At 41.4% G+C, this 27,650-nt stretch overlaps 2 protein-coding genes across 5 annotated transcripts in view; one reads left to right on the top strand and one right to left on the bottom strand.

Moving 5' to 3' along the window:
* The first annotated feature begins 157 nt into the window (after positions 1-157).
* Positions 158-5,446, top strand: otx2b (orthodenticle homeobox 2b). Its single transcript, XM_026151452.2, has 4 exons — positions 158-297; positions 2,386-2,593; positions 3,158-3,309; positions 3,810-5,446. Exons 2-4 carry the CDS (start codon positions 2,497-2,499, stop codon positions 4,431-4,433), a joined length of 873 nt encoding a protein of 290 aa, XP_026007237.1. The 5' UTR covers positions 158-297; positions 2,386-2,496; the 3' UTR covers positions 4,434-5,446.
* The window catches only part of tmem260 (transmembrane protein 260), a 44,995-nt gene continuing 22,307 nt past the window's right edge, over positions 4,963-27,650 (bottom strand). For all 4 annotated transcript variants that reach the window (XM_080294146.1, XM_026151450.2, XM_080294147.1 and 1 more), the window contains 2 exons: positions 25,377-27,603; positions 4,963-7,996 (listed from right to left, as the gene is read on the bottom strand). In XM_080294146.1, the coding sequence (XP_080150272.1) occupies positions 27,343-27,603 (261 nt within the window). In that variant the 3' untranslated portion in view covers positions 4,963-7,996; positions 25,377-27,342. The remainder of the gene's footprint in view (positions 7,997-25,376; positions 27,604-27,650) is intronic.

Raw genomic sequence — 27,650 nt, 5'->3', positions numbered from 1 at the left:
GGCTGGCACTTTGTACAAAATCTAACTCAAACCACTTCACTCACAACACACCAACAAATCCTAAAGGCGTACATGCAGCCTCCCTCCTTCACTCCGCCGCTGTCGCAACGCTTCAGAACCTCATGTAGGCGCTCAACGCTTAACTTTTATCTCCAGTGAAGACGGCTGCTCCTGCTCTGCTCGGGTTTGTGATATTCTCCTTTTATGCGACAGGACGTCGTCGATTTCTACTGACTTTTATTATTTCTCCCGGAGGACACCAAGTAGACAAAGAATTTTCCAGTCATCCCTGCCAAGGTAAGTTCAGCTTTATTATTATTATTATTATTATTATTATTATTATTACACTACCGAAATTTAGTTAAAACCTGCAATTCCTCACCTGATCACTTCCTCGCCTAATCGTTTTCTTTAGAAGAGGAAGCAAAACGTTTCAACTGGTGCTAAAATAAAAACCCACGAAGACTCTAAAAGAGATCCCAGCGAGGAGGTTTCAGGTTATTTGTTGGCATTAAATATGCCGTCTTAAACCCAGGCTGTCACTGATTTTATGTGTGCACAAATACGGGTGCAATAGGTGCACACAACAAACTGATTTATTATATTAAAGAAAAGAAAAGAAAAGAAAAGAAAAGAAAAGAAAAGAAAAGAAAAGAAAAGAAAAGAAAAAACGGAAATATTGTAAATCACATCAGTAAATCAGTAACTGATAAAATTACATTGTGATAGCTTCTGATACTGAAAACAAGACCAGACTCAGCGCTGGGCTGAAGTTCTCTTGATGTAATAATGGGCTTTTAAATAATTAATTGATTCCTGGAGGTCATATTTTACCAATTTCACACTCACTCACTGATCCAGGACTGCTACAAGGGCGTCTATCCATGTTTACTGCGTTAAGTTTCAGACAAAAATTTCCCACACATACACACACACTGCACTCGTGTATTCTGCGTAAATTAATACAGGATAAGGGCAGCAAAAATGGGAAACTGTGGAGGCGTCCAGGCTGAAAAGTTCACCGGAAAAAAAGAAGAAGAAAAGAAGGAACATTCGGGCCTGCTACTGAAAATTATTCCTGGGCCTCCTCTGTCTTCTAGCTCTCCTTTGCCTCGGAAAATAAATAATTCATAAGACAATAAACCAACACTTCATTTGGATGGATCCTGTTTGGGGAGGGGGGGTCACAATTAGGAGTTTAGCTCAATCAAGCAAATATCTACGAGAGTTTAATTTCTTTACTTTTGCTGATACTTTATGCTTTTTTCCTACTTTATATCAGCAAATTTGCGATGAAATCATAATTAACGCACGAGGATTTGCAGGAAAGAAATATAAAGAAAGAGAGCCGGGTTTGCTTTGCAGGAAGCTCTGTGGACTCACACCAAACTGCAGCTCGGTTAGCTGCCACCTGGATCGCCTCGTTAAATTACGAAGAAAAAAAAACATTTCTGATAATTAATTATTGGACAGAGTAATTATTATCGAGCGTGTGTGCGCGCAATTGGTTGACGGGTGTGTTTTAAGTGTGACAGATTGGGATGAGGGGGTTAAAACCGTTGGATATTGAAAAGAAAAAAAATGCAACTAATCAAGAGGCTCAGTGGGGATAACGCGTGAGGTTCACTGAAGTTGAAGTGACAGCAGTCAAAATTTACCAAGGAGCAAATTTGTTTATTTAAAAGAACTGCAAAAAAAATGTGTATCGAGAAAGCATGTGTCCATTTTTCTTTCACTGGTTCAATATTTTAAAATGATCTCCTTCTTACATAAAAATAACACAATTTATTCACTAAACGAACCTGAAAATTCAGTAATTTTTACTCTAAATCACATCAATATGGGCGCATATTAATCTTCATCATAAAAATGTAACGTTGACTGTGTGCTTTGTCAGACTAAACGGACTCAGACGTTTTAGTAACAATCAGTTCAACTTCAGCTGTTTTTCTTCTCATCCAATCGATTATTACATACATACAATCTAATGTTAACATAAACTAAATAATATTCAAAAATAAAAATAAAGTTAGTTCCTAATAAAATAGATAATTTGCCAGCAACTTTTATTTATTTTTAGCTTTTATTTTGAAGAGATTTATCTTCAATTCATGGTGTTTACTGTATAAAGGAGATAGTGGCTTTAACCTGTTGCAATCACAGTGCTCCTTTCTTTTTATTCGTTTTTTTTTAAAAATCTTAATCGTGGGAGGGCGTGTGGGGGTTGCAAAGATGAGGACAGCTGGAGAAGTGGCTCGTGCTTTTTGAGGAGAGCCATGCGCTCTGGAAAGGACTTATTTCGCCACAGCGTCACGTAAATAGAGCCAATATCACTTCACGAGAATATCCGTCTTCCTCTTCTTTTCTTCTTCTTCTTTTAAACAGGTGCCAGGTGTAATACGGACCACACGGCGAACAGAGGACACCGAATACTCCTCGGGAGCTCCATCAATTTTCAAAATTTTCTCCAACTTCAGCACTCAGACAAACATTAGCATGATGTCGTATCTAAAGCAACCACCTTACACAGTTAATGGCCTCAGCTTAACTACTTCCGGCATGGATCTTTTACATCCATCAGTGGGCTATCCAGGTATGTTTAACCTCTTTGAAAATTAAATAAGATGTGATCACACAGCCTGAAAATGACTTAGGGCTCCTTGCTATTATGTTACAGCAATTAACCAGCCCTTCATATACCTTTTTAATTCACGAATTATTATTGCGTGTATTATTATTGTTATTCTTTCTTTTTTTTTTAAAGGAAAACAAATATGAAAAATAAATACATTTATTAGACTGACCAGACCAATACAAACAAAAGGTGATGGAAAGTAGTCTACAGAAAACTTCTAGCGCACACAGCTTGGAGTGAGGACTAATCCTCAAGTCTCTCCGTGTGTGATTTTATTTTTAGATGTGGCTCCAGAGGAAATTACTGGCAAATTACTTTGATGTTTGCATTAAATTTTTTGGCACGTTAGACTCAAAGATGTCAAGTGCTACAATTTGCCACCGGGTTTTTTTTTTTGTTTTTTTTACTCTCACAGGACTCCTGCGTAATTAGTTTCAAATTTGCCTTTGATGACTTTTTTAAAATTGTACATGTATACATAAATAACCTATGCGATTTTTTTTGTTTCTCTTGCACTTACAGCCACTCCACGGAAGCAGAGGCGAGAACGGACTACTTTTACGCGCGCACAGCTCGACGTTTTGGAGGCGTTATTTGCTAAAACTCGGTATCCTGATATATTCATGCGCGAAGAGGTAGCGCTGAAAATCAATCTACCTGAATCCCGGGTACAGGTGAGTCAACTGACGCCAAGGCATATTTAAAATATTGTTATATATTGTAGAATGAAAAAAGTGGCTTTGTTATTTTTTATTTTAATTTGAGAAGCATCAAACGAAACATTTCACTCTGGAACCTGTAAAGTATTTTAGTATTTTAAATAAATAGTATTTTACCTGTACTTGTATTTGATTTAATCTGGGGAAAATATATAACTCATTTGAAAGGAAACACAAGCATAAAAAAATTATTTTTTATTTTATTTTATTTATTTTTTGCTTTATATGTACTCTAAAACGCCCCCCACCTCACCCCGAACAGCAATATATTTACCGTGTTTTATAATATTTCAGTTATTAGGACTGTTCCAATTACGTTTAAATAATTTTACTGGGGCAAAAAAGCCTTTTTATACATATATATAGCCCCTTTCCTATTTTAAACGGTTAGTATAGCTTGGTTAGTATTTATGGGGACATTGTAATGAATGTGTTCAATTATGTTCCTGCTTTAGGTCTGGTTTAAAAACCGGCGGGCAAAGTGTCGCCAGCAGCAGCAGCAGCAGCAGAATGGGGGGCAGAACAAAGTGCGACCTGCCAAAAAGAAAAGTTCCCCAACCAGAGAAGTGAGCTCGGAAAGCGGGGCCAGCGGCCAGTTCACACCCCCCACCAGCACCACCACGGTCCCCGCCATCTCTACCAGCACCGCGCCAGTGTCCATATGGAGTCCGGCGTCCATTTCTCCCCTCTCAGATCCCTTATCTACCTCCTCCTCTTGCATGCAGAGGTCTTATCCCATGACCTACACACAGGCCTCGGGCTACAGCCAGGGCTACGCCGGGTCGACGTCCTACTTCGGGGGTATGGACTGCGGCTCTTACCTCACTCCCATGCACCACCAGTTGTCAGGCCCGGGGTCAACTCTCAGTCCGATGAGCACAAACGCAGTCACAAGCCATCTGAACCAGTCCCCGGCGTCCCTCTCCACCCAGGGATACGGGACGTCCGGCCTGGGCTTCAACTCCACAGCAGACTGCTTGGATTATAAGGACCAAGCGGCATCGTGGAAGCTGAACTTCAATGCCGATTGCTTGGATTATAAGGATCAAACGTCCTCGTGGAAATTCCAGGTCCTGTGAACCGAGCAATCAGCTATCAAAAAGTGCACAAACAGTGACGATCACACGAGACACAGCGCTGCCATCCCTCAACAGAACACTTCAGACTGGGTAAAAACGCGAGCCTGGTACACCGAGGCAGGGCTCTCAGGGGGGCCTCTAGTTTTTGGCATGATGGTCTTTGGTCCTCCTAGAGGAGAAGTTAATGTATTTTAGCACTGGCAAAGAGATTTCCCCTCTCCCGTTTATTCACCGGTTGTAGCCCTTCTTTATCTGTCAGTGCGTACCTATGTGCGTAAAAAACAGACAAACAAACAAAAAAACACCACCTGTTGAGGACGTCACAGAGTGGACTCAGAAAGAAAAACACACCACAGCCACGGAAGTAAAAGAACAAAACTCAAGTTAATAGTCCTGCTGAAGTGCTCGGGATGGACAGACCTTCTTAAAGCTTCTTAAACAACTTTGCCGCCCTGCCGGCAGAGTGTGTGACACGAGGATGGCGTGTGGACATGGATGCACTACTTTATTTAAGAAAAAAAAGTGTTTATAAGGAATCAATATGTAGTTTCTAAGAGACAATCAGTGTGCGTCTTATATAAATGGTACATATGTGGTTTCTTTTTCTTTCTTTTTTTATCTGTGCTAGCCTTCGAAACTGTGATCTGTTGTATTGTATGCAATTTGTGAGCCCCCCCTCCCCCTCGCATTGGACTCTCTGCTGTGATTTTATTAGATTTCTAACTTTTTCGTTTTCTTTCGTTTTTGTTTCTTTTGGGGTTTTTTCACCAACGAAAGATGCTAATGGTTATTTTTACTGCATCACAAAGAGAGACGAGACTTTCCAAGCACATGGTGGATGGTAGTAATAATCAAGGGTTAGCCATACTGGAAAAGACTCTCGGCTGCTGAGAGCTCTACACTTGCTTCCCCTCCATTGATCTCAACACACGGTGATTGTGGATCCTTTACTGGCTCCAAAGATGGTGTGACCTCACCGCTGAAAAGACATGAATAAAGGTCCTGTGAGCTTACTCTTTCATCAATAGACGATCTGTGTGTGCGTGTGCGTGTTGGAAATTAAAGTGGAACCCTGGCAATGTGCGCAAAAATCATGGTTGTTTAAGGGGGGGTTCTTCGTTTTCTACGACTTTAAGACCTAAAAATGGAACAGAACCTTTGTGGGTACTATTTTTTTTTTTCAATCGAGGCTGCGGTGGTATATGTGCGTGATGAGGCAAAGAGGGAAAACCAGAACTTTCGCATTAATTAAGCCAATAATGGCCGTCTGAGTAATAATTAGCCTACACTTGTGCGTGCCGACCAAACTCTGTTTTCTCACGCGTAATTAGTTTTTCTATCACGTCTTAAAAACAGCCCAACGCATTAACGCCCATGTGTTGTCTTTCGATGAGTTTCAGAGCCATCCAGTGTTCATAGTGGTAATGCGCCACATAAACTTAATCCTCTCCTTTCCCTTTATTTAATCGCAAAAGAAAAAAAAGAAGAAGAACGAATTAATGCCGCATTGTTTCCGGTAGTGCAATTCAGACAGTGAAAGAGAGTGTGCGGTTTGAGAAAGCAGTGTTTAATCCCGGACTCCAAGAGATGTTAATCCCAATATTTTACCGGCGGGGGTTTCTCTGGGGCGCAGGGCAGCCGTGGTCCTATTCAAAGCCCGCGCGGCATGGCTTTCCACGCCTGATCCCTGGATGAGCTCTTTAATATAAAGGCTAATATTTAGTGTTTCACAAGTGCGCTGATATGACATCAATATATCAAGAAACAACGTTAATTTGCTCTCACTGCCCTGAAAATAGACCAGTGAGAGATACACATAAGCGAAAAATAAAACATACAACACTTGATTTTGGTTTGCTCTGTTGTGGGGTTTACAGTTTAATAAGTGCTTATAGCAGTGCAGTTGTACAAAAGTAAGAAATTGGCTCAAAAAGAGGGCAAGAAAAACTCCGCACAATATTCCTGTAACTTTATTCCCACATGCGCGGTGTGTTTAATTAAGTGCAGAGGAGAGGTTATGTCTAAAGGGGGAAAAGAAATCAATACATTTTAGGACTCAAGAGGAGAAAGCTGCTTTTAAAAGAGGGTTTGTTGTTATTTACTTTTTATTGCTCCAACTTTCAAGTCCGACGTTACTCTTTAAGACGACAGACAAAGTCAAAGCGGGTATGGGATCTGTAATGACTCGACATGGTTGTGCAGCGGGCTAATTGTTAGAAGTCCAACATTCAATTAGCATCCTTGACATTGCCAATAATCTCTCTTTCATTGGAGTCTCCGCTAAAGGATCACACTAATTAAAAGCGTTGCTTGAAATAATCGAAGCGTTAAAGAGAAGAGCGACTTTGATTCCACTCCTGCGTGGTCAGAAAATAGGTGTGTGTGCGTGTGTGTTTGTTTTATGAGGTTGAACTGCAGTTTAGAAAGACTTAATTATATAACAGGCCGTATAACTTATTCAAGGTTGAAGCACAAACAGCAGATTATTTATGGGTTCTCACTGCTGGATGCTCCTTTTAATTTAGCCTATTACACACGCAGATTGCAGCGTTATTCAACAGTAAATTACAGCCTAAGTTCGTGCAGTGCACCGCCAGGTTTAGCAACATACATGTATTTCGTTATGGTCATAAACAATGAAGCAATTGAACTCGGAAACAATAGCTTTGGTTAGTGGGTGACTGAATATTCATGAGATGCGTCAACAACTCCTTCATAGAGTCTGCTGAGGATGGAGGGAGGGGGTTCAGACTGCAGGGTCACTTTCAAATGCCAGACAAGGAGGGAAAAACTGTAAGAGAACGAGACAAGGTGCAAGAAAGGGGACTGGAGAATAAGAAGCATGGCAAAGGTTTGAAGATGAATCCCTTCAGAGACTACCAAAAGGCTGGTAACCCTGTTAAATGTAATCATACAGCAGCACATCACAAAAAAAGTGTAGGACACTTAAAAAAGTGTGAAGAACCTACAACATTATGACAGAAACAATCTCAATCGGAATAAATGTACATTCTTGAAAAGGCATGATGAGTCCCACAATTACACTTAGGCGTCCGCACATGACATGAAGAATTATATATAAATATATACACACACCGTAAACATACTTGTCACTTTCGCATTTAATGCTGAGTGATTTAACCAATAGCAGCTGAAAGGTTCCTTTTCTCCGCTTGTTATTCTGACCCCGGAGTCTCGTGTCTTCAAAGTGCACAAGTCATGAGAGGGATTAGGCGTCCGGCCTTCACAATACTTCAATACTTCATACACAGCCTACAATGAGTTTTAATCAAGACCAAAGCAGTCCTGAGGAGCATATGGGACCAACAGACGCTGCATTAATCCCTCTTGGTTTTTGTCTAACAGCGGGCCGCGCAGCGCCCCTCATCCCCTGGTCTGCTGTCCGGTCTGTAACAACTGCGAGTCATCCTCTGCATCATCGGCCTGCGCAAAGTTTGCCGGTTGAGGCCTCAACGCCCGCGGGAGGAAATGGGGAGGATTACAAACCGAGTGTGTGGTCTGATCGGGGGTTGTGAAAATTAGACAGATGAGAGTAAGTGATCCTTTTATAAAATAAGGCAAAAAAAAAAAAAAAAGACAAAGAAGAGGAAGAGAGAGAGATAAATATTAGCTGCTGAACTCAGTGAATTTTCATTTAAATGCAAAGAACACCAATTTTTATTACTGAGGGAGATTATTAAAATAGCTGGTTAGGAATATTGGACAGGTTTGGAAAAAGTGTAAACAATATTTAATGGCTCTGAATAAGAAAAAAAAACTGTAATTCAAAAAAAAGTCTTAAAACATGTCTAAAAGCCTGCATGCTTTGTACATATAGTATACTTGTATATATTTATGGCTAAAAATGTAATAATTCTTTTTAAATCAATAAAATGATGACTTTCAGGCGAATATGTACAAAAAAAACTAATACAAAATAATAAATAAATATTTTAAGCTAATCCAGCAGTATCCCCTTGAAAGTGCTTATCCAGGCTTAGTCGACATTTTCTGAAATTATTTAAGTTTGTGACATCATCAATTAATTTGATAATCTTGTCAAAGATTAAATTAAAGGGGTTTTGTATAGCCTACATAATAACAGATTTAGATGTTTTAAAAAATGAAGTCTAAAGAGATTTGAAGTAAGCGCAGTAAAAAGCATGTTATTTTAATTTCTCAGACTGCTCACACAAATCCGTGGATTTACAGAGATCCAAAACTGATAATGATACTAGGAAGCTAGACTAGGAGGTCTCAAAATGCAAAGGGCCACACATTGTTCGTGCAGCAGCAGCAGCACCGCAGAACCTGTAACCTCAAAAATATCCTCAGCATTATTTGCTCCACGGCTGATTTATAGCTTTCTGTGGTAAAAAAAAAAAAATGCATGTCAAGAGACTTTTTAAAAATTCTATGGCTACTGGGTCAACGGGGTCCTTTGCCCTGGTAAGTGCTCTTTAAAAAAACTGTTTCACCAAATATGCCCAAACATTTGGCTTATGATGTTCATAAGCCCCACAGGACACAGCGGGCTTATCAGTTCATTAGCCACTTGATGGCCTATTTCAAGTTATAGTAGCTGGGAGGAGGGTGATGGATGAGGATACAACCATCCATTACTGGGGCATATTTTTTTAAGCTATTCAGAAATGTAGAAAAAAACCCACCAAACCCATAAGAAGATTACCAGACCTCAGCATATGTTAAAAAACACATTACTACTATACTTATGGGTCAACTTAATACCTAGTTAGATAAAGCTCACCTAGTTAAGACTGGGCATCCATCCATTATTTAACAAAACAATTTTAGACACAAAGGTATATATAAGAAATGATACATTTATACTCTGCAATGATTTTAGTTTTTTTAATTTATTTTGTAACAGTAACTACATTTAAAAAAAAGCTGAAATTCAGCATTTTTTAAAACTCTTTGGATTAAATGTTTCCCAGACATTAAAAAAAATCTCTCCACCAGACAAAATGGAAATACTTTCAGTGTGGATTACGTGTCATCCTAATGGTGCCGAACCACGAGGAGAGAAGTGCTGAAATATTAAAAGTGTAACTGGTGGTTAATATGGCTCAAAAGGTCACACATATGATTTCAACGCGTAATATATTAAACAGAGCCACATATGGCTTCAAGTGAAATACACGAAATTCTCATTATTGTCAGAGGGGTGCAAACTTGGTATCAAACGTGCACTGAGTCCTTAACAAATAAATATTTCTGTCTGTTACGAGTGCAAAAAATAAAAATAAAAAATGCATTAAAAAAATAACCAAAACTAATATTTCACAGCCTTCCTTTGATTCCCAGTTTTCTTTTAATTTTTTTGAGGAAGGCCTCTATATTGCATAAAATCTCCAGAAACAGTTAAATTTTTCCCCCACACTGCTGTCAAATTCAAACTTTCTAGCTCACAATATTTGTGCATGGTTTACTCCATAAAATGTAAAACATCAGCCAAAATGACTCATGGATATAAACTACTGTGTTACCCACATGCTATCCAGCTGAATCACAGCAAAGTGAGGATCAAGTGTTACTAAAAACAAGTACAAAACAATGCAAAGCACAAGAAACCTCCTCGATTGTGCCACTTAAAAACATTTACACAGCGAGTAAGCTTTTAATGCTCGTTTCTGTTTTACTTACTCAGTTTTGAAGGGGGAAATAGCGGGAACAGCTGACATTTGACATTACATGCAAAACCATGATCAAACCCAATAGTTAATGGCCTCAAACACACCTTTTGATCACAAACAGCTTACAAATTTAATGACTTCATGGTGAACTGAGCCAATTTCTCTCCATTCTTGCAGTATTCTCACCACAGGCGACGCAGAATATCAAAAACCCGCACAGTATATCTCAAAAGAGAGAAAAGAAGTTGTGCAACAATATACTTTAATAATTCAAATTAATACTCTGCCCTCTTAATTCAGCAGTGTCAATGAATTAATCCATAAAAGGCGATCTACTCCTCAGAGAATAATTCGCCATCACTAGCAGCAGAATGCTGCAGCGGTTTCCTCTTCCTCATCAACATCTGTATAGATCACGTAAGTGTTTCGGTTCCCCTGGTACCACTGAGCAGCGCACTAGAACAGATACCTGTGAAAGAGCCACTTCTCTCCTCCTCGTCAGGCTGCTAAGCCCACAAGACTCGTCGTTATAACAATTAACACAGGTACATGTGATGAGACCTCCCTGATAATTTACACCTTTCTAACCAACACTCTGTGGTTTAATCTCCTGCAAACATCCCTCTCTTGTGAGACAGGCCTATAGGAAGAACCAAAAATTAATTAGCTGAATCCAACAGATTAGAGCTCAGAGACCGCAGCTCAGATGGACAACAGCTAGTTAGAGTGCAGAGATGGCGGAGAAGCAAATCAGCCCCAGAGGAAGAATTTCTTCTTTGCTTATTTCAATATTTCATTGAGTGTTATACATCAATGAACTGTTTCAGGGTGTCATCGCACAAAAAGCTAAGCCTTTTGAATTCACGGCCTTGCAAGTGTACGCCTTCATCCAACGTGCCTTGAATACATGAAAGCAGCCGTCTCCATGACACACAAGTTCAAAACACATTTCAACTTCTAGAAAAATCAATGCCAACATGACGGCGCGGCTTTTCTTCCAGCAGGAGTCAATCTTAACTTTTCACTTTAGTCCACTGCATGGTTGAATAAATGGTAAAGGTGGTTTTTATCTCTTTTTTATGAAATATTTGGGACACTCTCAAGACAGATGGGATGGAAATCCAGTAATTTAGCAAAATACGAACACATTGAGACAGTAGAGACTTGGTTTTAGAAGTACGTATATAGAAATTAAGATACTTTATTCTTGTTTCCGAGCTGGAAAATGAGAACGTTCACATATTGGTGGTAAACTTGAAAATATTGCTGCTAGTTTCAAAGCCATCAACACTAAAGCACAGCTTCAAATATGTGAATATAGGCCTTTTCATGGCAAATATTCACACTTATAATAGCAAGAAAATCAGAGTTGTAATTAAAAACAGTAATGATGGCTGCAGGGTGCAGGTATTGTGCATGAACCTGAGCTTTCGTTAATGTCATTAATTATACCTGTGCACATCCTGTTACGACGACCCAGAATGTGACAAAGGCTTATTGCCACTATAGTATGCACACAGCACATCTTAGTATTAAAGCTTAGAGAATCTGGATAGAAGATCATTTGACAGCAAATGCTTTGACTTTTCATAGCAGACTTTTCAAACTTTGACTGTAATAGGTAACATGGTTCCATCTGGTTTCATGTGTGTTTTTAAAAGAAAAAGCTTTACTGTGATTGAAGCCAGTAAACAGAAGATATATGGAGCAGCTGTTCACTTAAAAACAGTTGATAAATCTTAGAATTACCAGGATTTCTGAATTTATTACTGATGAAATGTGGTATATTCTTCATCTATACAATTACACCCAAAATCAGTCTGGCTAAACCAAACATATCTTACAGCAAGACCCACATCAGATGTTTCCACCGCTGATAAGACGACTTGGACCTTGATAAGAACTGTTCTGTCAGCATTTCTGTTAGGTCTTGATTGAACAGCTGTCTTTTGGTGGTGCTAATTCATCTCAATTCTGTTAAGGTTAGACTTGGCCTTTTCAGAACCTTAGTTAATAAACTTCGGGTCATGGGCCCTAACATTAATTCATTGCTCTATAAGTGTTTGGTAGGCATCAAGGCCTTTAATTGGCAGTGGAGACCCAAACCATGATAATGCCTCCACCATGCTGCACAGTTAGGATGAGGTGTTTCCCCCTCCAAACATACCACTGTGTTTCTTTTGAAGTGTTTTTTTTCTTCTTCCTTTTTACAACATTGTTACTCAGTGATTTTCTTACAGTGGACACAGGAAGCTTTCTGTTACCCATTTTCTAGCACTTTCAGGACTGCATATCAAATTCACCCCTAAGGAACAAAGGAACAAGGGCAAGGGTCTTGAAATTTCTCAATTTGTAGTTTGTCTAACTTTGAATTGAAGGACACCCGGGTCTTTGAAAAGCATCTCTGTAATGCGTCTGTAATCAAAGCACAGCTCACACCAGTCAAACCAGCCAAAATAATCCTTTATATACAGATAAAGAAAACCCAGGCCGCCAATCTCATTTCTTTAACTGGAGCAGCTTTTGGTAAAGTCTTTAGCACAGATGTTAATTTACTTTGTCCAACCTAGACTGTGACATGGAAAGTACACTGCATACCTTTCGTAACAGGAAAAAATACGGAGATAATAATTTCTTTTATAAGTAATAAATCCATAAATCCTCGAATTAGTTGTAGTTTCCCTCGCAAATACTCTGTATCACTAACTGGCACAAAGATTTTTCACTTGTCTTCTAATATATCTTAAAGAACCTGCTTTTGTTTCAGTCTTGATGTCAGTGAAATACAAGATGCAGTTTGACTTAATACAAGCCTACATTTTACAGCACCAGTGATTATTTGGTCAACTGGGTAACACATAAACAGCAACAGTTGCCCTTTGAAGACGTGATGCTCTAGAGCCTGAGAGCCAATATGGCTGACAACAGGCAAAACTGCTCTTCATAATGTAACCCAGAGACTTAATATGGCTTAAGGGTTGAGAATCTCTTCTAAGCAAAATCTTCCGGGGATAATCAAATCTCTCTCTATCTTTATACAGCTAATTTGACAGTTTCAAAATCCTTCTCTGATCAATTTTACCTCTCTTAATCCCCTCTCACCCCCTGCACCTGTTAGTCTGGGTCTACATGCGTGCCTCCCTCTCTCCTGAGAGCATATGGAGCAGTGGCTGACCCAGAGAGTCGTTGAGTGTGGAGACAGATGCAGCCCACAACCCTCCACCCCTCCTCCTCTTCATCTACCCACCATGACCAGCCCAACCCTCCAATCCACCTGTTTGGGTCACAAACCACAGGGATGAGTGGCTGTGCGCGTGCCACACCAGCGGCTTGGCCACTGCTTTGTTATCCAACCCAAGACAAAAGGGTATTTAGGGAGACCGGCTGCCTGCCCAAGGGGAACACAATGCCATGAGGCTGGCAGGCCTGTGGACCCAGGGACGCCGATCACGTGCCGACTTTATGTGAATAAGCGTTAGGGGGCATCTGTTGTGTGTGTGTGTGTGTGTGTGTGTGTGTGTGTGCACGCGTGTGTCTAACCTGAAGTATTATGCCAGACGATGGGGAATTAGACAAAGAAGTATGATGTGGGAGTTAGAGGGAGGGTACTTAAAAACAATCACATCTATTAGAATTAAAAGAGGTCTACACTTGAATAGACTGCTGTAGTAATAGGAGGTCAACTTCTGCTGCAAATAAAAGGCATACTAAACTACTGTATACTTCTATATCACTGCACAGATCCATAAAACCGAACACTGCTTCGTGATTAATGAACTTCAGTGCAGGAAAATACATTGTCGCGCAGGTATTGGGGTCAAGTCATAAAGGTTAGCGAGGTTGGGTCAAGTCCGCTCATCCAAACTGAGGATCCTGACCCCCCTGCTGCGATTCAAGCTCTAACATTTGCAGCCATTAATAACTTTCCTTGAATCAGCTTTCATCGGAATAAGTTAAATGATAGAAATGTGACATAACTGCCTGCGATCAAGACACTGTTCATGATCACCAATGGCAATAATGGACAAAAGCACGTACCCCCATTTTCAAAGTTGAAATTTAGCATTCAAGTAATAACATCTATACTTGATCTTAAATCGGCCTTAAAATGCTGCCACACAAGTGTCAAAGTCTTGAGTCACACTTGCAACATCTGCAAACATTCATCAAAATACTGTGTATAAGGCAACAACAGAGTTTTTGCTGCTCTACGCAGCCTGATAGTCAGTACTTGATATGAGCTACTCTCTACACATATCTGGAATCATCACTCCATACGAGCTGTCGCCACTGATTTTTAGTCCAGTTCTTGGATCAACTGAAGGGCCACATGCATTTCTCAGGTCCCATGTTTGCTGGTTGTTGTTTGATTTTTTACTGTTTCTTAAGGACATGACGTTCAGATACTGTTCTTGCAGTAGATGTAGAGGGTTTATAATTTTTAGGCCTGCCACTTTTTATTTTATCCTCCATTTGTCCAGTTTCCTCAAATCTTTTAATGAACGCTGCACACCACACTGAGATATGCCAAACTGTCAGCTAATAGGTCTTTGAAACCACCTTCTTGGTGCTAAAATGCTATTTTATGCCTCTTAAACTGAGCTATCATTTTTCATAAATTCACTTACAGAAATGTGAACAAATGAGGTGTTCTTGGATGCTAGTAACAAAGTGCCTAAAGATACATTTTAAATTGGGTGCTTGTTAAGTTGTCTGTTGTATTTAGGCACAACACTGGCTCATCGCTTGAGTTAGGTGGCTTTTTATAGGCTTGAATAATTCATAGGTCAGTGTTAAGTGGTTTAACAAAAACAAAAAAAGAATTACTTCTTAAGACCCCATTAAAAAAATACAAGAATGTCTGACTCTGTCAAGTGCTTGTTGTAACTTTTTTTCACAAAAGTCTTGGTTTTATATTCCTTACATCAAACATACCAAGACATGTTGGTCTCAGAGTACGAGTCTCAAAAGCAGGTCATACAACTTGGAGCTGGTATAAATGTTTAAGTCTGTTATGATATGGAGTTCATTTGCCCGGTCCAAAAAACAAAAACACACTTTTTTCCCCCCCGTGTGCGTCTTTGTTCAGCCTAGACGATATTACATCATTCTGGCACGGGCGTTTGTATGTTATTGTGTCTATTGTGGCTTATACAGTGTGTCATGCTCTCTCAACAGGCACGGTTACACATGGCTTGTGGCGCCCTGACCTACAACTCCCCCTCTTGTTTGTCAGCAGTTGTTTGGCCTACTTTCATAAAGACAAACACAGCCATTTGTTTTGTTTTGCATTTCCATGAAAATGAAAAAAAAAAAAAAACACACAAAAACTAAAACGGGGGGGGGGGGGGGGGGGGGGATTGTTGTTGTTGCTGAAAGGATAGAGGAACTCGTGAACGCCCTTAATAGATTCCAACCCAAGTGACAAGATTTTGCCTGTTAAATTATGACTATTACCCCTGAAAAAAGATAATCAATTTCCCATCATGCTTTTAATTATCAACAAAACCTTTTTTTGTGCAAGTTTTAGGCTCTTCTTCAACCTTCTGGACACCAACTGAACTACGAGCCATTCAGCCGGCAAGCCCTCCAGCTGAATCTGCCCCTCCCTCCTCTTTTCAGTCTATGGACAGCAAGGATGCTACAGTTCATTAATGAGTATGCTCCGTAGCTCTTTAAGAGTCCTTAATTACACTGTGACACCAGTCAGCCCCAAACTAGGAGGGGTACAGAGGGGAGGCACGCTGGGGGAGGGGAACAAAGTCCACAAACCTCGTTTCATAGAAATCAAAAAGGGGCACCTAACCTAGTCAGAATTATCAGTCAACCAATCTCATTCTGAAGAAAAATCAATTGTTTTGACACGAGGAACTTGATCAAACAAAATTGATTAGGTCTTTCAAAAGGTGTGACATGGATAGCACTCTGGGGCTAGGCGATGGACTGTGGCAAACACATGTGATTGAAAAGCTTTAAATGGGTGTCAAACAAGCAGGGACATAATGTTTGACTTAAATTATCAGCAGTCCCACAGGAGGCTTGTGGGATCGCTCCCCGGAGCCGGGTGTGTGTGCAGAATACAAACAGGGGATTCACCGGTGACCAGTGGGTCAGCACTGGAAGAGGGATGGGTGCCGGTTGCTCCTGTGAGACTTGGCGACATTCCTACGGCAGCTTTTTTTAATTTGCTGGACATGACCTCTCCTAGCAGGCGCTCACAGGGCACACAGCACTTCTAACACACAGCCACGGTTGCTTTGAGTGCGTGTTTGCAGCGTAGGTGGGAGGAGAGGGGGGGGTGTTGTTGTTGGGTCCCAGATGGGGTAATAGGGAGTTTAGCATCAGGATTACAATGAAATAGTGTGGCTTTGAATTGAATAGAGATTACCCCAAGCTCACAGTGGTTACACAATAACACTGCTCCCCAACACCTCCACCAACAGGACAGGGTGTGGTCAGATATTTAATTCATACCCGTCAAAATTATTCTAAAATATTAGAGCATGATAACTGTCCTGTGAAAAATTACGTCTCGACCACTTTTACTTTACACGTCATTTTAAAACCAAAAACGTTTTAATTTAGCCTCACAAATCCCCAGTTTTAGCTATCAAAGTCAGTGGCAAGTACTGCGTATGTATAAAAAAATAATAATAATAAAAAGTCCCCCCCCTTCATGGTCACAGCTGGTTATTACTGCATTTTAAAGTCAAAATATGTAGTTGTAAAAATTGCAAAAGGCGTTCCTTTATGCTTTCTCAGTTATTCTCCTCTTCATCTTTCTTGCTTCTACATCACATACATACGCCAGGATGACTGACTAATCTGTTTGTTAAACATGTGTCTTGCCTCTGAACTCCCCAGCTGCTGGCCAGTCAGCCAGCCCAGGGAGATTGAAATGTTAAGAGCGGTGAAGACAGGTCCACTAATTAAATTCCCCAGGTTAATCCCAGCCGATCCCCTCACCACACTCTCCAACCCGCAAGGAGACAGGAGGAGGGCAGAAACCAGGGGGAACAACAAACAAACAAACATTAAGCGCTAACAATGGATGCATGAAAAGAAGAAAATCACAAAAAAACTGGATGAGGAACTGAAAGGACTGAAAAACCACATGTGGTGAGTCTCATTTAAACAAGCAAGCATGCAGACAAACATGCATCTGTGTGGGGAAGGGTGCAATAACTTCAACAAGCATGTGTAAAGCTAAAAGGCCACAATATTGGAGGAATCTTCATAAACAGCACACGAAAGCTCATCTACTGCTTCCACGTTGACAGCCATCACATTCCCAGGACTGCTTTGAAGAAAAGTTCATCAACACCAACCTCAGCCCTGTCATCGTCTCAGCATGTACAGTGGTCTCACGTCTGACCCTTTGCCACTGTACAACCGAGGACAGCTGACCAATGACTATCAAACTATGTGACCTTGGCAGCATCACAACAGGTGCTGCATTCCACCTCCTTAAGGTGTCGCAGCTTCAGGTTGCAGAAACTACTTTCAAGCTGGCCTAAGAAATAACAAACTGGCTTTCAAAGAGGTTTCATCGTGACAGAGACCAATAATTGATCGCCCAAAACAACAGACATGAGCATGAAGTAATGACGAAAGAAAATGAGCTTAAGTTGGGAGCTGTCAAGTCTTTATACAACTTTTAGGGCACAAACACCATTACAGACAGAAAACAAATCTTATCTGCCTTTCTACAAATCAAGATATTTACCATGTCGTGAGCAATGGCAGAACAAAAAGAGCACAACCTCTCCCAAGGCAGCTCACTCTCTGGACAGTATTTACTAATAAGGAAATAATACTGAATTTTTTACATATTCACTTTGTTTTCTTTTTTCTTTTTCAGCATATTTTAAAGAGGCTTTTAAGCACAGTAAAAATCAGATACTTTAAATACACAAACATTATGCAGATGTATGTAATGGGTAACAGGTACTGATTTATAAGTACCTGGACATGAATAACTTGAGCTCATTATAAAATATCATATAGTTCAAACTAAATAGGCAGAATATTCACTTTCTCCTGACAACACTTTCCTTAAAGCTAAAACACAGTTTTCAATCAATTTCAAAGAAAAGCAGATATGAAATGCAAAAGTGAGGTCAGAGGTCAAATGTGACATGATACTGTAATGTGATATTTATAACCTCCATATACCAGTATAATTTCATAAATGTTGTCCATCCAAGCAAAGGCAGCAGAATTTTAACCACAGTTGTAAAGATAAGATATTTTATTAAAGTTTGACCTTATTTGAAGAAGCGCTCAGTGCTCCAAAGTACTGTGATATTTACAATCCCCTCCATACATGCCCCTGTATCAATACAAACAATGGAATAGCTCTATATAGCATTAGTATCATTTTGACCTTCAAATCAAGCTACTGACGTTGGCGAATAGGTCAAAGGTCAGCTGTTATATCTTTATACTGCATTTTCTATATGTTGACGATACACGCCACACTTGTAAAAATCATAGTTGAGTTTGAAAGATTTTTGTCAATTTTCTAAAAATAAATGATTGAGTTGACCTTGAAGGCCTGAGTGGATTTAAGCCAAATTTTAATGGAAAGTTTAAATCATAATTCACTGAAAACTGAACAAACTGACACGTACGCAGGCAAACGCTACCATAAACATAAACATAAATAATTACTGTGATCCTTACTCAAGCACACAATTTAACTATAAATACCAAAAGTAACTGATTTTTGCATTGGCATATCATATATCATTATATGATCCAATTATTATAGATAGGATGATGTATATGTGTAATTATCATTTTCATTAAAATAGCTAAATTGCTAAACTTATACCAGTGAGCAGCAATTCTGGCTGTAAATGTAGCAAAGTAGAAGTCAGAATATATATTTCTGAAACCTAGTGGAGCAGAAGTATTGTGCTTTAATAAATGTTATGTTCAAACAACACCAGACTGTTATAGTTAAAAATGAATGAAAGACACGTGCAGAACTTTCTGATACATCCACAGCAGATGCTTCATAACAAAGAAAAAAAACTATAAAAGTGAAAACATTTATTATCGTCCCAACTGATCTACAGCGTTGAGCAGATGAGGTGAATGCAGGAAGTGTAGATTACAAAAGGAAAACTAGAGCAGGTGCTTTTGTACAAAGTGGGTGTGGTTTGGGGAAGATGTGGGTGTACGACACAGCGTAGGCGTGCTGCGTCACAGACAACACGCGCCTGCGTTGTGGCTTCGCTCAGAGGTGTAATGCCTGATTAGGGGATTACAGGAAAGTGCTTCTTTGCAGTTCTGTGAGAAACAATTATTAACATGTTGGTGTCTCTAATCCTGGATAAACACAGCTTTTCAAGAACAACAGCGAGTCTTTCTTCCCCTCTTTTTTTAAAAAAAAATCCATGTTTAAACCCTGTAGTCACTTGAACTCCAAAGCCTAACTAATACCAGCAGAGGAGACAGGCCAGTCTTGTGGAACATTGTCATTACAGAGGTTGTGCTCTTGGTGGAAGACATGGCTGGCCAGCAGGCCTTCACATCAACAGGGAAATCCAAATTTAGCTTGGGGAGAGAAAAGCATTGTGCTGAGCACAGCTTGTTGAAAGGGAATTAGACTGAAACATGTTCACAGCCTGTAATCTTTTATTTGTTTGTACACTTGTCTCATGTAATCTGCTTTCTAGTAATGCAGAGATGATTTCCTAAGTCATGCTGGGGAACCAGTGGATAATAGTTACAGGTGGGCTGTTATCACAAAGCACCGGAGGTTCGTGCAAATGTCAAGTTATCCACTTGCGATTGATGGACTCATAGGTCGCTACGAGTTTAAGAAGGAATTGTAACGAAACAGAAAACAGCAAGATTTTTCATAAAGTCGATGAGCCAATGCATAAAAAGCTAATAATTTTATAGATTTATGGGAATGCATTCAATATTATAAATGCTATTTAGTGCCAGTTGTGCCTGATAACAGTCAAGCAGGAAGCAATCAACCCACTGCTGATGCCTGAGCCACCAATCTACACACTTACAGACCTTACCACACACACAGACACACTTTATCATTTCAGTGTAGCCTGTGGCTCTAAAATACAGCACATCAAAACAACCTGTAAGTTTCATTTCTGATGCCCTTGAAACCTGCTGACTGGCCATACTGTCCACTACCTGACACTTTGAAGCGTGCCTCATCTCAGTCGTCTCCTCTGCCGCGTTTCTGTGAGGTCCTGAGAAGAAACGATGGACAACATGTCACGGCCTCGTTTTTCCTGCTATGTCAGTGTAACAAAACCCTCATGCACCAAATTTGAAAATTCAATCAGTGGAGAAATTGGTATTCCTCAAACAAACAAAAAATACATATCTATACTGCACAGACTGGATTTTTTAAAAAGTGTGTAAGCATATCAGTTTGCTTTTTTTGTCTCTCTTTTTTACCTCGGGTTTAAGTCAGTTTCCACAGAGAAAGGGGGCAGGGCAAAAGCAGTCCTAAAGGTGCTGGTGCTTGTATGTGATGTGGGGATGTGTTGTGCCCATCTGGCAGGACAGGGTTTAGCCCTAATCCCAGAGCCCCTCTGCAGGGGAGCCCCAGACTGTTGATCACTGCCCCCCTGCTGGTTCCTCCACACCCCTGACCTCAACACCACATAAACGCACAGACTGCTGGCAGAACAGAAGAACACAACACAACTGCACATAAACAGCAGAGCAGTGGTCAGCTTTACACTTCCATATTCCACTCCGGCAAATAGTGCCTTATGATATTCAAGTTGCAGGTCAGTACTGAGTTCGGTGACCACTAAGTACACAGAGGCAAAAGTGTCCGCTGCACAAACAGAAACACAGAGGAAGACGAGAAAGAAATGTGACCCTAACAGAAAGGAAAACAGAGAAACATACCCACACACATGCAGAGGGCACGGAGAGACTTGTTTTTGTGAGGCAATATGGAATAACTAATTTATCAAACACACAACTATAGACAGAGTAAATATACACACACATAATTACAAAAACATAGACGGATAGGCAAACACACAAAGACACCCAGAAGCAGTCACCCAGCCATACACACCACACACCTAACTACTGATAATCCCCCAGACACAGGAACACACACACACACACACTCACACACACACATACATACAGAGCATCATTATGTTTATCACTGTGAACCAGCCCACCGACACCCATCATTCTAATTCCATTTGTCTGTTTAGATTCGTTTTGCTTTAATCCTCCCTTGTTTGTGCACATCTGCAAGCACTGCAATAGTACAGACCGAGAACGAGAGGAAGAGAGAGAGAGAGGTACAGAAAGAGACAGAAAGCAAAACAGAGAGAGAGAGAGAGAGAGCTCACAGGGAGCACTCTCCCTCATGACATCCTGGTCCCTGTAGCTCCAGCAGAAGGGGCAGACAGGCGTATCTCCTTGCCCAGGGAGAAGCTCCCTGTCCCAGCCACGGAGCCGTCGCCAGGCCCGGAGGCCCCTATAATCACTGCAAACAGTCAAACATCCAGTCACACAGGCTCTTACACCAACACAACATTACAGGCTTTTTACACAGTATTACACCACATCTTATTATCCCATTCAAGTCCCTCTATTAGCTCAATTGGATGGTGGGATTTTCATTTGTAAATTGGGGGATTTCAGATTAGCTTGTCTGTCAGCGATGAAATGCCCCCTGAGACTGTGAATTATGTGACCAATCACATATGAATCAATGCTTACACATGCTGCAGCTGCATGAATGGATGGTGTCAGCAAGAAGAATTAAAACAACTTTAACCTAGATTACGTGTTGGGTGTACAGTACACATATTTAATCAATGGTCACAGCTGCAATGCACAAATGCCACCGTTTCAATGTACACCCCACAATAAGCAGTGTAGGCTTTATGTGGCAAATAATATTCAGGTCTAATGGGGAATTATTAAAGAGATAAATATTAGCTTCCGTACACACCTAGCAGCAACATTATGCAGAACTGAAGCTGGTTGGTTGAAAGGAAACGAATGAATTACCCCTCTTCCTCCCCGGGCCTTCCATTCAGATACAGAGTGAGGGAAAGAGAGGCAAGAGAGAGGAAAAAAGGCACCCCGAGCTAGTCGAGAGACCCGGCAAATTATGAAAATGCCTCTCTGTGTCCTAAATGGAGGCCGAGCTCTTTAATGTGGCACAAAATTAGAACCTGGGGGAGGAAGTGTGGCCCGCTTGATTGGCGAAACCCCTCCTGGCCCACTACCCCCCTTCTTCTCAAAGCACACTGAGATATTATCCAGTGCCTAGTGGCGCTCTCTTGTACTGGGAAAAGTGAAGGACCCCAGAGAGAGCCCAGGGGCGTCCATAAAGGTGCCTAATTTGTCAGTTTACTCCTCAATTATTTAAATAGATCTAAGAAGGGAGCGGAGAATGAGGCTTTTTCCTGCCTCTTCTCAGTCAAAGCAGAGAGACCTTTCTCCACGGTAGCCATTTTCAATTACGCTCCGCACTGCTGTCTTTGATATACAGAAGTGCTGTAGTGGAGCGGGGCTGTATCAAATAAACAAATGTGTGTACACAAGATAACAACGGGAACTTGGGGATAATATTCAGCCTGCTCGAAAGAACTCAAAGTTATTTCACATTTACAAATTTGCAGATTAAAACAAACTTTGTGGACACGTGCACACACAGGAAGCACACAGACACACGCCGAACGTTTTTCATCTGCTAAAATGTCACGAGCGTATGATCGTACACACCGTACATTTACACTTTTATCTGTGAGGATTAAGGTACGGTTTGGATACAGGGGAGGGACCTATTGTTACTCATCCCTCTGCTCTCCTGTCCATCTACACCATCAACCTACAACCTCATCTCCCGCTATCCTATCAACCACGCACACCCAGCTGGAGTACCAACTCCAACAGCCTGGCAATGCCACCTCCCCGCCAGAGAGACCACTGGAGGTATATGGAGCCTGGGGGCAGAGATTACCAAGCGGTTGAAAATTGATCCTGGAAATAGAGATGTTGTATTCCCCAACCCTCTGACCTCTAATCCCTCGGATATCTTCCTCTATTGTTTGGTTTGATTTACTATTGGGAGGAGTCTGTGTGGGCTAAAGAGGACCAGGATGCTGTGAAGCTGCAGGGGGGTCCACACAGGGTCCTAATGTGACCTGATCACTCACAGGTTTTTGGTGCAGGCAGGTAACGGACCCTCTCTTTCTCTAACAGCTGTGCCACAAACCCCAAGTGAGATAAACTCATCTCTCAAACAGTAAATTTCAATAAGCACTATTTATACGTAGGCAGCATTGGCAGTGCAGGATCCAGCTGCAGTACAACGGTATAGGTGCAACCACACAAAGACATGAGCAGGAAGACAATGTCAGTTTTTTTTAAACACAGTAAAGAAACTTGCAAATACAACATACAAACAGTAACACAATGCAGGGCACTACAAACACCTGTACAAATAAACTTGCACACATGCTGCACCTGACATGCAAACACTGGCCGCCACACACTGTGGAAACACAAATCAAGAGTGATGGCAAACGGAAACCTGAGAAAAGTCAATCATGATGTCAACACAGACTGATGTTAATGGGCCTAATTCTACGCAATACACATTCAGGAGAGCAGTTAATTTAGCTAAGATAACAGTAGTGCTACCTCTGAGAGAAGTTTAAGGTTACAGTGTGCCTGCTCACAGGAGTTGGTGTTTCAGACAAACCTGCAGGCAAATGTTGTTTTTTGAATACATTTGCATGAAGGAAGTGAAACTCTTGAGATTTAGAATGACTTTTGTGGTAAAGTCCAGTGCACACAGAGGCACTGCATGGGTCCAAACTCAGCACCTCCTTACACTTAGACAAAAGTGAGAACTGTTTATCTGCTTTAAGTCAGCTTTTTTACATTTTCTCATACATGTTTACTTGATACATACAGTACTGTCTTTTGGCATGGTGTGCAATGTGTCACAAAAAAACTGAGGAAACTCGATGACTAGAGGACAGAAGAAGTGGCAGGCCTCAAAACCATCTACTGCCTAACTAAAGGCTCATCAGAAAAGGTCTCAGTGGCTGTTAAGAATTCCTTCTTGTGGAAGGGAAGCAGGGTGAAAAAAACTGAGGTATTCCAACTTAGACAAGAACAGGACTGGAAATCAGTAGTGGAGGGATGAATGCAAGCCTGGCCTCCCCAGAGCCTGCACCTCAATGTTACCAAAGGAGTGTTGGATCATTTTGACAGAAGAAAAGGCAGACAGCATCCAGAGAAATATTACTAAAGACAACTTAAAGAAAATACAAGAAAGCTTGCCTACGAGAGTTCAGGCTGTGTTGAAGAATAAAAGTGGTCATACCAAATATCGACTTTCAAGCTTGTTAGAAATGTACAAACTGTTTTTACCTCATATACTGTATCTCCATGTACGCTTGCATGTTTCAATAAACTGCTCAGGACTTGGACAGTACTGTACCTGAATAAGTCACTTTCATGACTAAATCATAGTATGAAATGAAACATACGAGTCTTAGGAGGAAAAAAACCATTTCTTTTTGCATGGGACAGCAATGTTAAGCTAACAAATATGTGCAGACTTTGGTAAAAGGCATTGGCAACCTTTACAAGGATGGGTGGCACCTGGTAAACATCCTTGACACAGGTTTCTCATGCTTAAGAAAGGGATCTGAAGGCAAAGTTTTTCAGAGTGTAAGATTTTGCAAAATCTGTGGCCAGCTCAGTATATCATGCCTCTCACACCCTCTATTCTCTTCCCAAACACTAACCAACACACCCCAGCCCTCCGCCTCCTTCCACTCCAAGCTCCCATCCAGCCAGAGAGAGGAGTGGAGATAGGCCCAGTTGCTAAAGCTGTCTTTTCAGCCCCTGCTCCCGCTCGGTCTATCTGAGATACACAGCAAGCGGAGGTGTCGCTTTTCCGCTGGCATTTCGGACAGTATCTACTTATAGACGAGAGAAAAGGAGAAAAGAAAAACAGAAGGGGTATTATCAGGGAGGGATGAGAGCAGCAAAGGCATTTTGTCTTTTTATTCCCCTCCTAAGCCCTGGGCTTTGCTCCCAATCCGATTGGTCGATACGGCCAGGGATGTAAATGAAATGCAAAGAGGAATAAGGCTGGCTTCCCATCTCCAGTGTGTGCCCCCCTAAGTCCCCCGCCCCTCTTTCTCTGTCTCACTCTGTCTTGCTCTCTGGCTGTTTATGGCGTTGTGTTTCTGTTTCCCCATTCACAGACTTGCTGCTCTCCCTGTTTCTGTCTCACCCTCCTCACTCTGCCTCTGCGTCCTCCCCCACTTCGCGCCTCTCCCTGGCTGGGCTCACAGCTCTTATCTCCTCAGACGCCCCACATTCCAGCGTTGCCGTGGCTCCCTGCCTGCATCCCTGGTCACGGCGATTCCATGGGTTCCCACAATCCTCGGCAGCTTGCTGATTTAGGGTGGGCAAGTGACTCTCAGAAACGGGAGAGAAGAGGAACAGAGGGGTTACGGAAAGACAGAGTGAGAGGGGGTGGGAGGCGGGGAGGGTGGGTGACAAGAGGGGGATGATAAAAGGAAAGTAAGGTAAAAATAAGAGGGGATGAGCCATGTGGCAGCAGATAACTGATGTAAACATTAAACTACACCAATACAGTCAAGTGAAGTTAAAAAACACGATTTAAACTCGCATTATTAATTTGCCTGCAATGTCAAAACAACAAATATGATAACATTTTTGATCAAAAATACTACATTTGAGAACAGAGCACAAAAATACGTAAAAAAATCTTTATTGAAATATTTTAATCTGTAGAAAGCAGAATGACAGTTTCCCCCTTGTTTTTATGTGAAACCAAACCATCTGCGCTACAGCAGGTCGAACCTCATCATCCAGCCAGCTGACAGCCGCTAACCAGGCCTGCGAACACAGAGGGCAGATTACATTCGGAGAAAACTGCACATGCACTCACTGTCCCTCGCTTTCCGCTGGTATCTCAAACAGCAGGCTTCTTCGGAAACGTTTTATAAAGCTTATGGCAAAATGCTGATTTGACCTCTGCACAACAAATTTCATGGCACGAGGTTCATTAACATCAACACTAACATTTTTAAAAACAGTGTGTAACTGATGCGTCAGATACAAGGGCGTACTTCAGAGGTGTTCTTCAAACAACCCCGGTCCAGTCAGACTAAGTTTGACGGCACCTCTTCCCGACATTCACAGACCTGAGATTCCATTTTTCTGTGAGTCGAGTATTGAAAATCTTGCGTATCTGCGTTTGTCCGTGAACTTTCCATGACTTTGTGTCTCTCTAATGATCAAAGCATTTTGCTTTTCAGTGTGCCGATCTGTTTATCGAATAGGTTTATGAGCAATTCTGGCAAGGAGAGGGGGCTGAGTGGAGATTTAAGCATGTTCTCACACACATGCAGACCCAAATCAACATAGATGCCCACATGGGCACACGCACGAACGCACCTCTAAAAGGGTCCCTGGCATTGTGACATTTCACATTTCATTTAAATCCAAGAGGGATTACCGCCCTCATGTTAGGAAGGAAGAGAGAGAGAGGGGGGGGGTAAAAAAGCACTCATCGAATCCATTAGTTTTAAACATTTAAAGGACCATCTAAGATAGACTGATGGAAGGATAGAAGGGTGGGTGGGTGTGTAGGGCTGCCACTGATGTGGAGTGAGGCTGCGTGGCACAGCACAAGTCTGTCCTAGATTAAACAGCCGCTCTAATCCCCCATTTCTGCCCCCAAATTGGGTTTCCCTCAATCTCGGTCTTGCCATCCTAATGTGAGAAAAAGAAGTAGAGCAGAGGCTGAGGCAGAATAATCAGCACGTTAAAAGCTCTGAGAGCAGAATAGGAAAAAAAAAAAGGGGGGGGGGGAGAACGAGATGTAACGATAAAGCAATTGAATGGCTGACTTTAAGAGAAGCGTGCAGAGCTTGATTGAGGTCAGGCAGGGCTTCCTAAAGTCATGCCCTGCCGCTGGTCAACTGTAAACATTCATCAAATGAGACGTAGCACAGTGTTAGCTCTGTTTGGTAACTTCAAACAAGAACTTATCCACCAGCATTTCCCTTCATTTCAAATTCTGACATACAAGTCCAATTTGGCACAGTACATTTAGCCAAACTTAACACCAGTGCACCAGTCTTGATCCACATAGAGCGTCACCTTAAAACCACACAAAGAGGCACATTGGCTCAGCCATAATTTCCATTGTTCCAGCTCCGTGGATCTTATGGGGTTTGCCTCCGGCTCTGTCGGAATCTGTCTCTCTCTTGGAGCAGGTGAGTAATGGCTGAGCGGATGGCGGGTGCCTGGGGATCAGTGGGATCCTTCTCTAAGTAAAGACTGAAGTGCTGGACACTGCAGGTCAGTAGGCTGTCTGCACTGTAACCCCTGTGACCGGAGCGGAGCAGCCTCTCGCAAGCCAGAGCCAGGTTCTTGTCCCAGTTTGGAGGATAGTCGGAGTGGGCCTCAACAATCTCCTTATATAGCTTCCCGGCAATTAAAAAAAACAGAGATAAACATAAAAACATTCATG

This window comes from Astatotilapia calliptera, chromosome 19 (genome assembly GCF_964374335.1).
Source record: "Astatotilapia calliptera chromosome 19, fAstCal68.1, whole genome shotgun sequence".
Lineage (NCBI taxonomy): Eukaryota > Metazoa > Chordata > Actinopteri > Cichliformes > Cichlidae > Astatotilapia > Astatotilapia calliptera.
Note: the sequence above shows the minus strand (reverse complement) of the source record. Positions and strands in the feature narration are given on the sequence as shown.

Excerpts from the sequence above, each read along its gene's own strand:
- otx2b (XM_026151452.2), top strand. The coding sequence starts at position 2,497 with ATGATGTCGTATCTAAAGCAACCACCTTACACAGTTAATGGCCTCAGC. Across the intron at positions 2,594-3,157 it reads TCCATCAGTGGGCTATCCAG|CCACTCCACGGAAGCAGAGG; the intron begins GTATGTTTAACC and ends TTGCACTTACAG. Across the intron at positions 3,310-3,809 it reads TACCTGAATCCCGGGTACAG|GTCTGGTTTAAAAACCGGCG; the intron begins GTGAGTCAACTG and ends TTCCTGCTTTAG.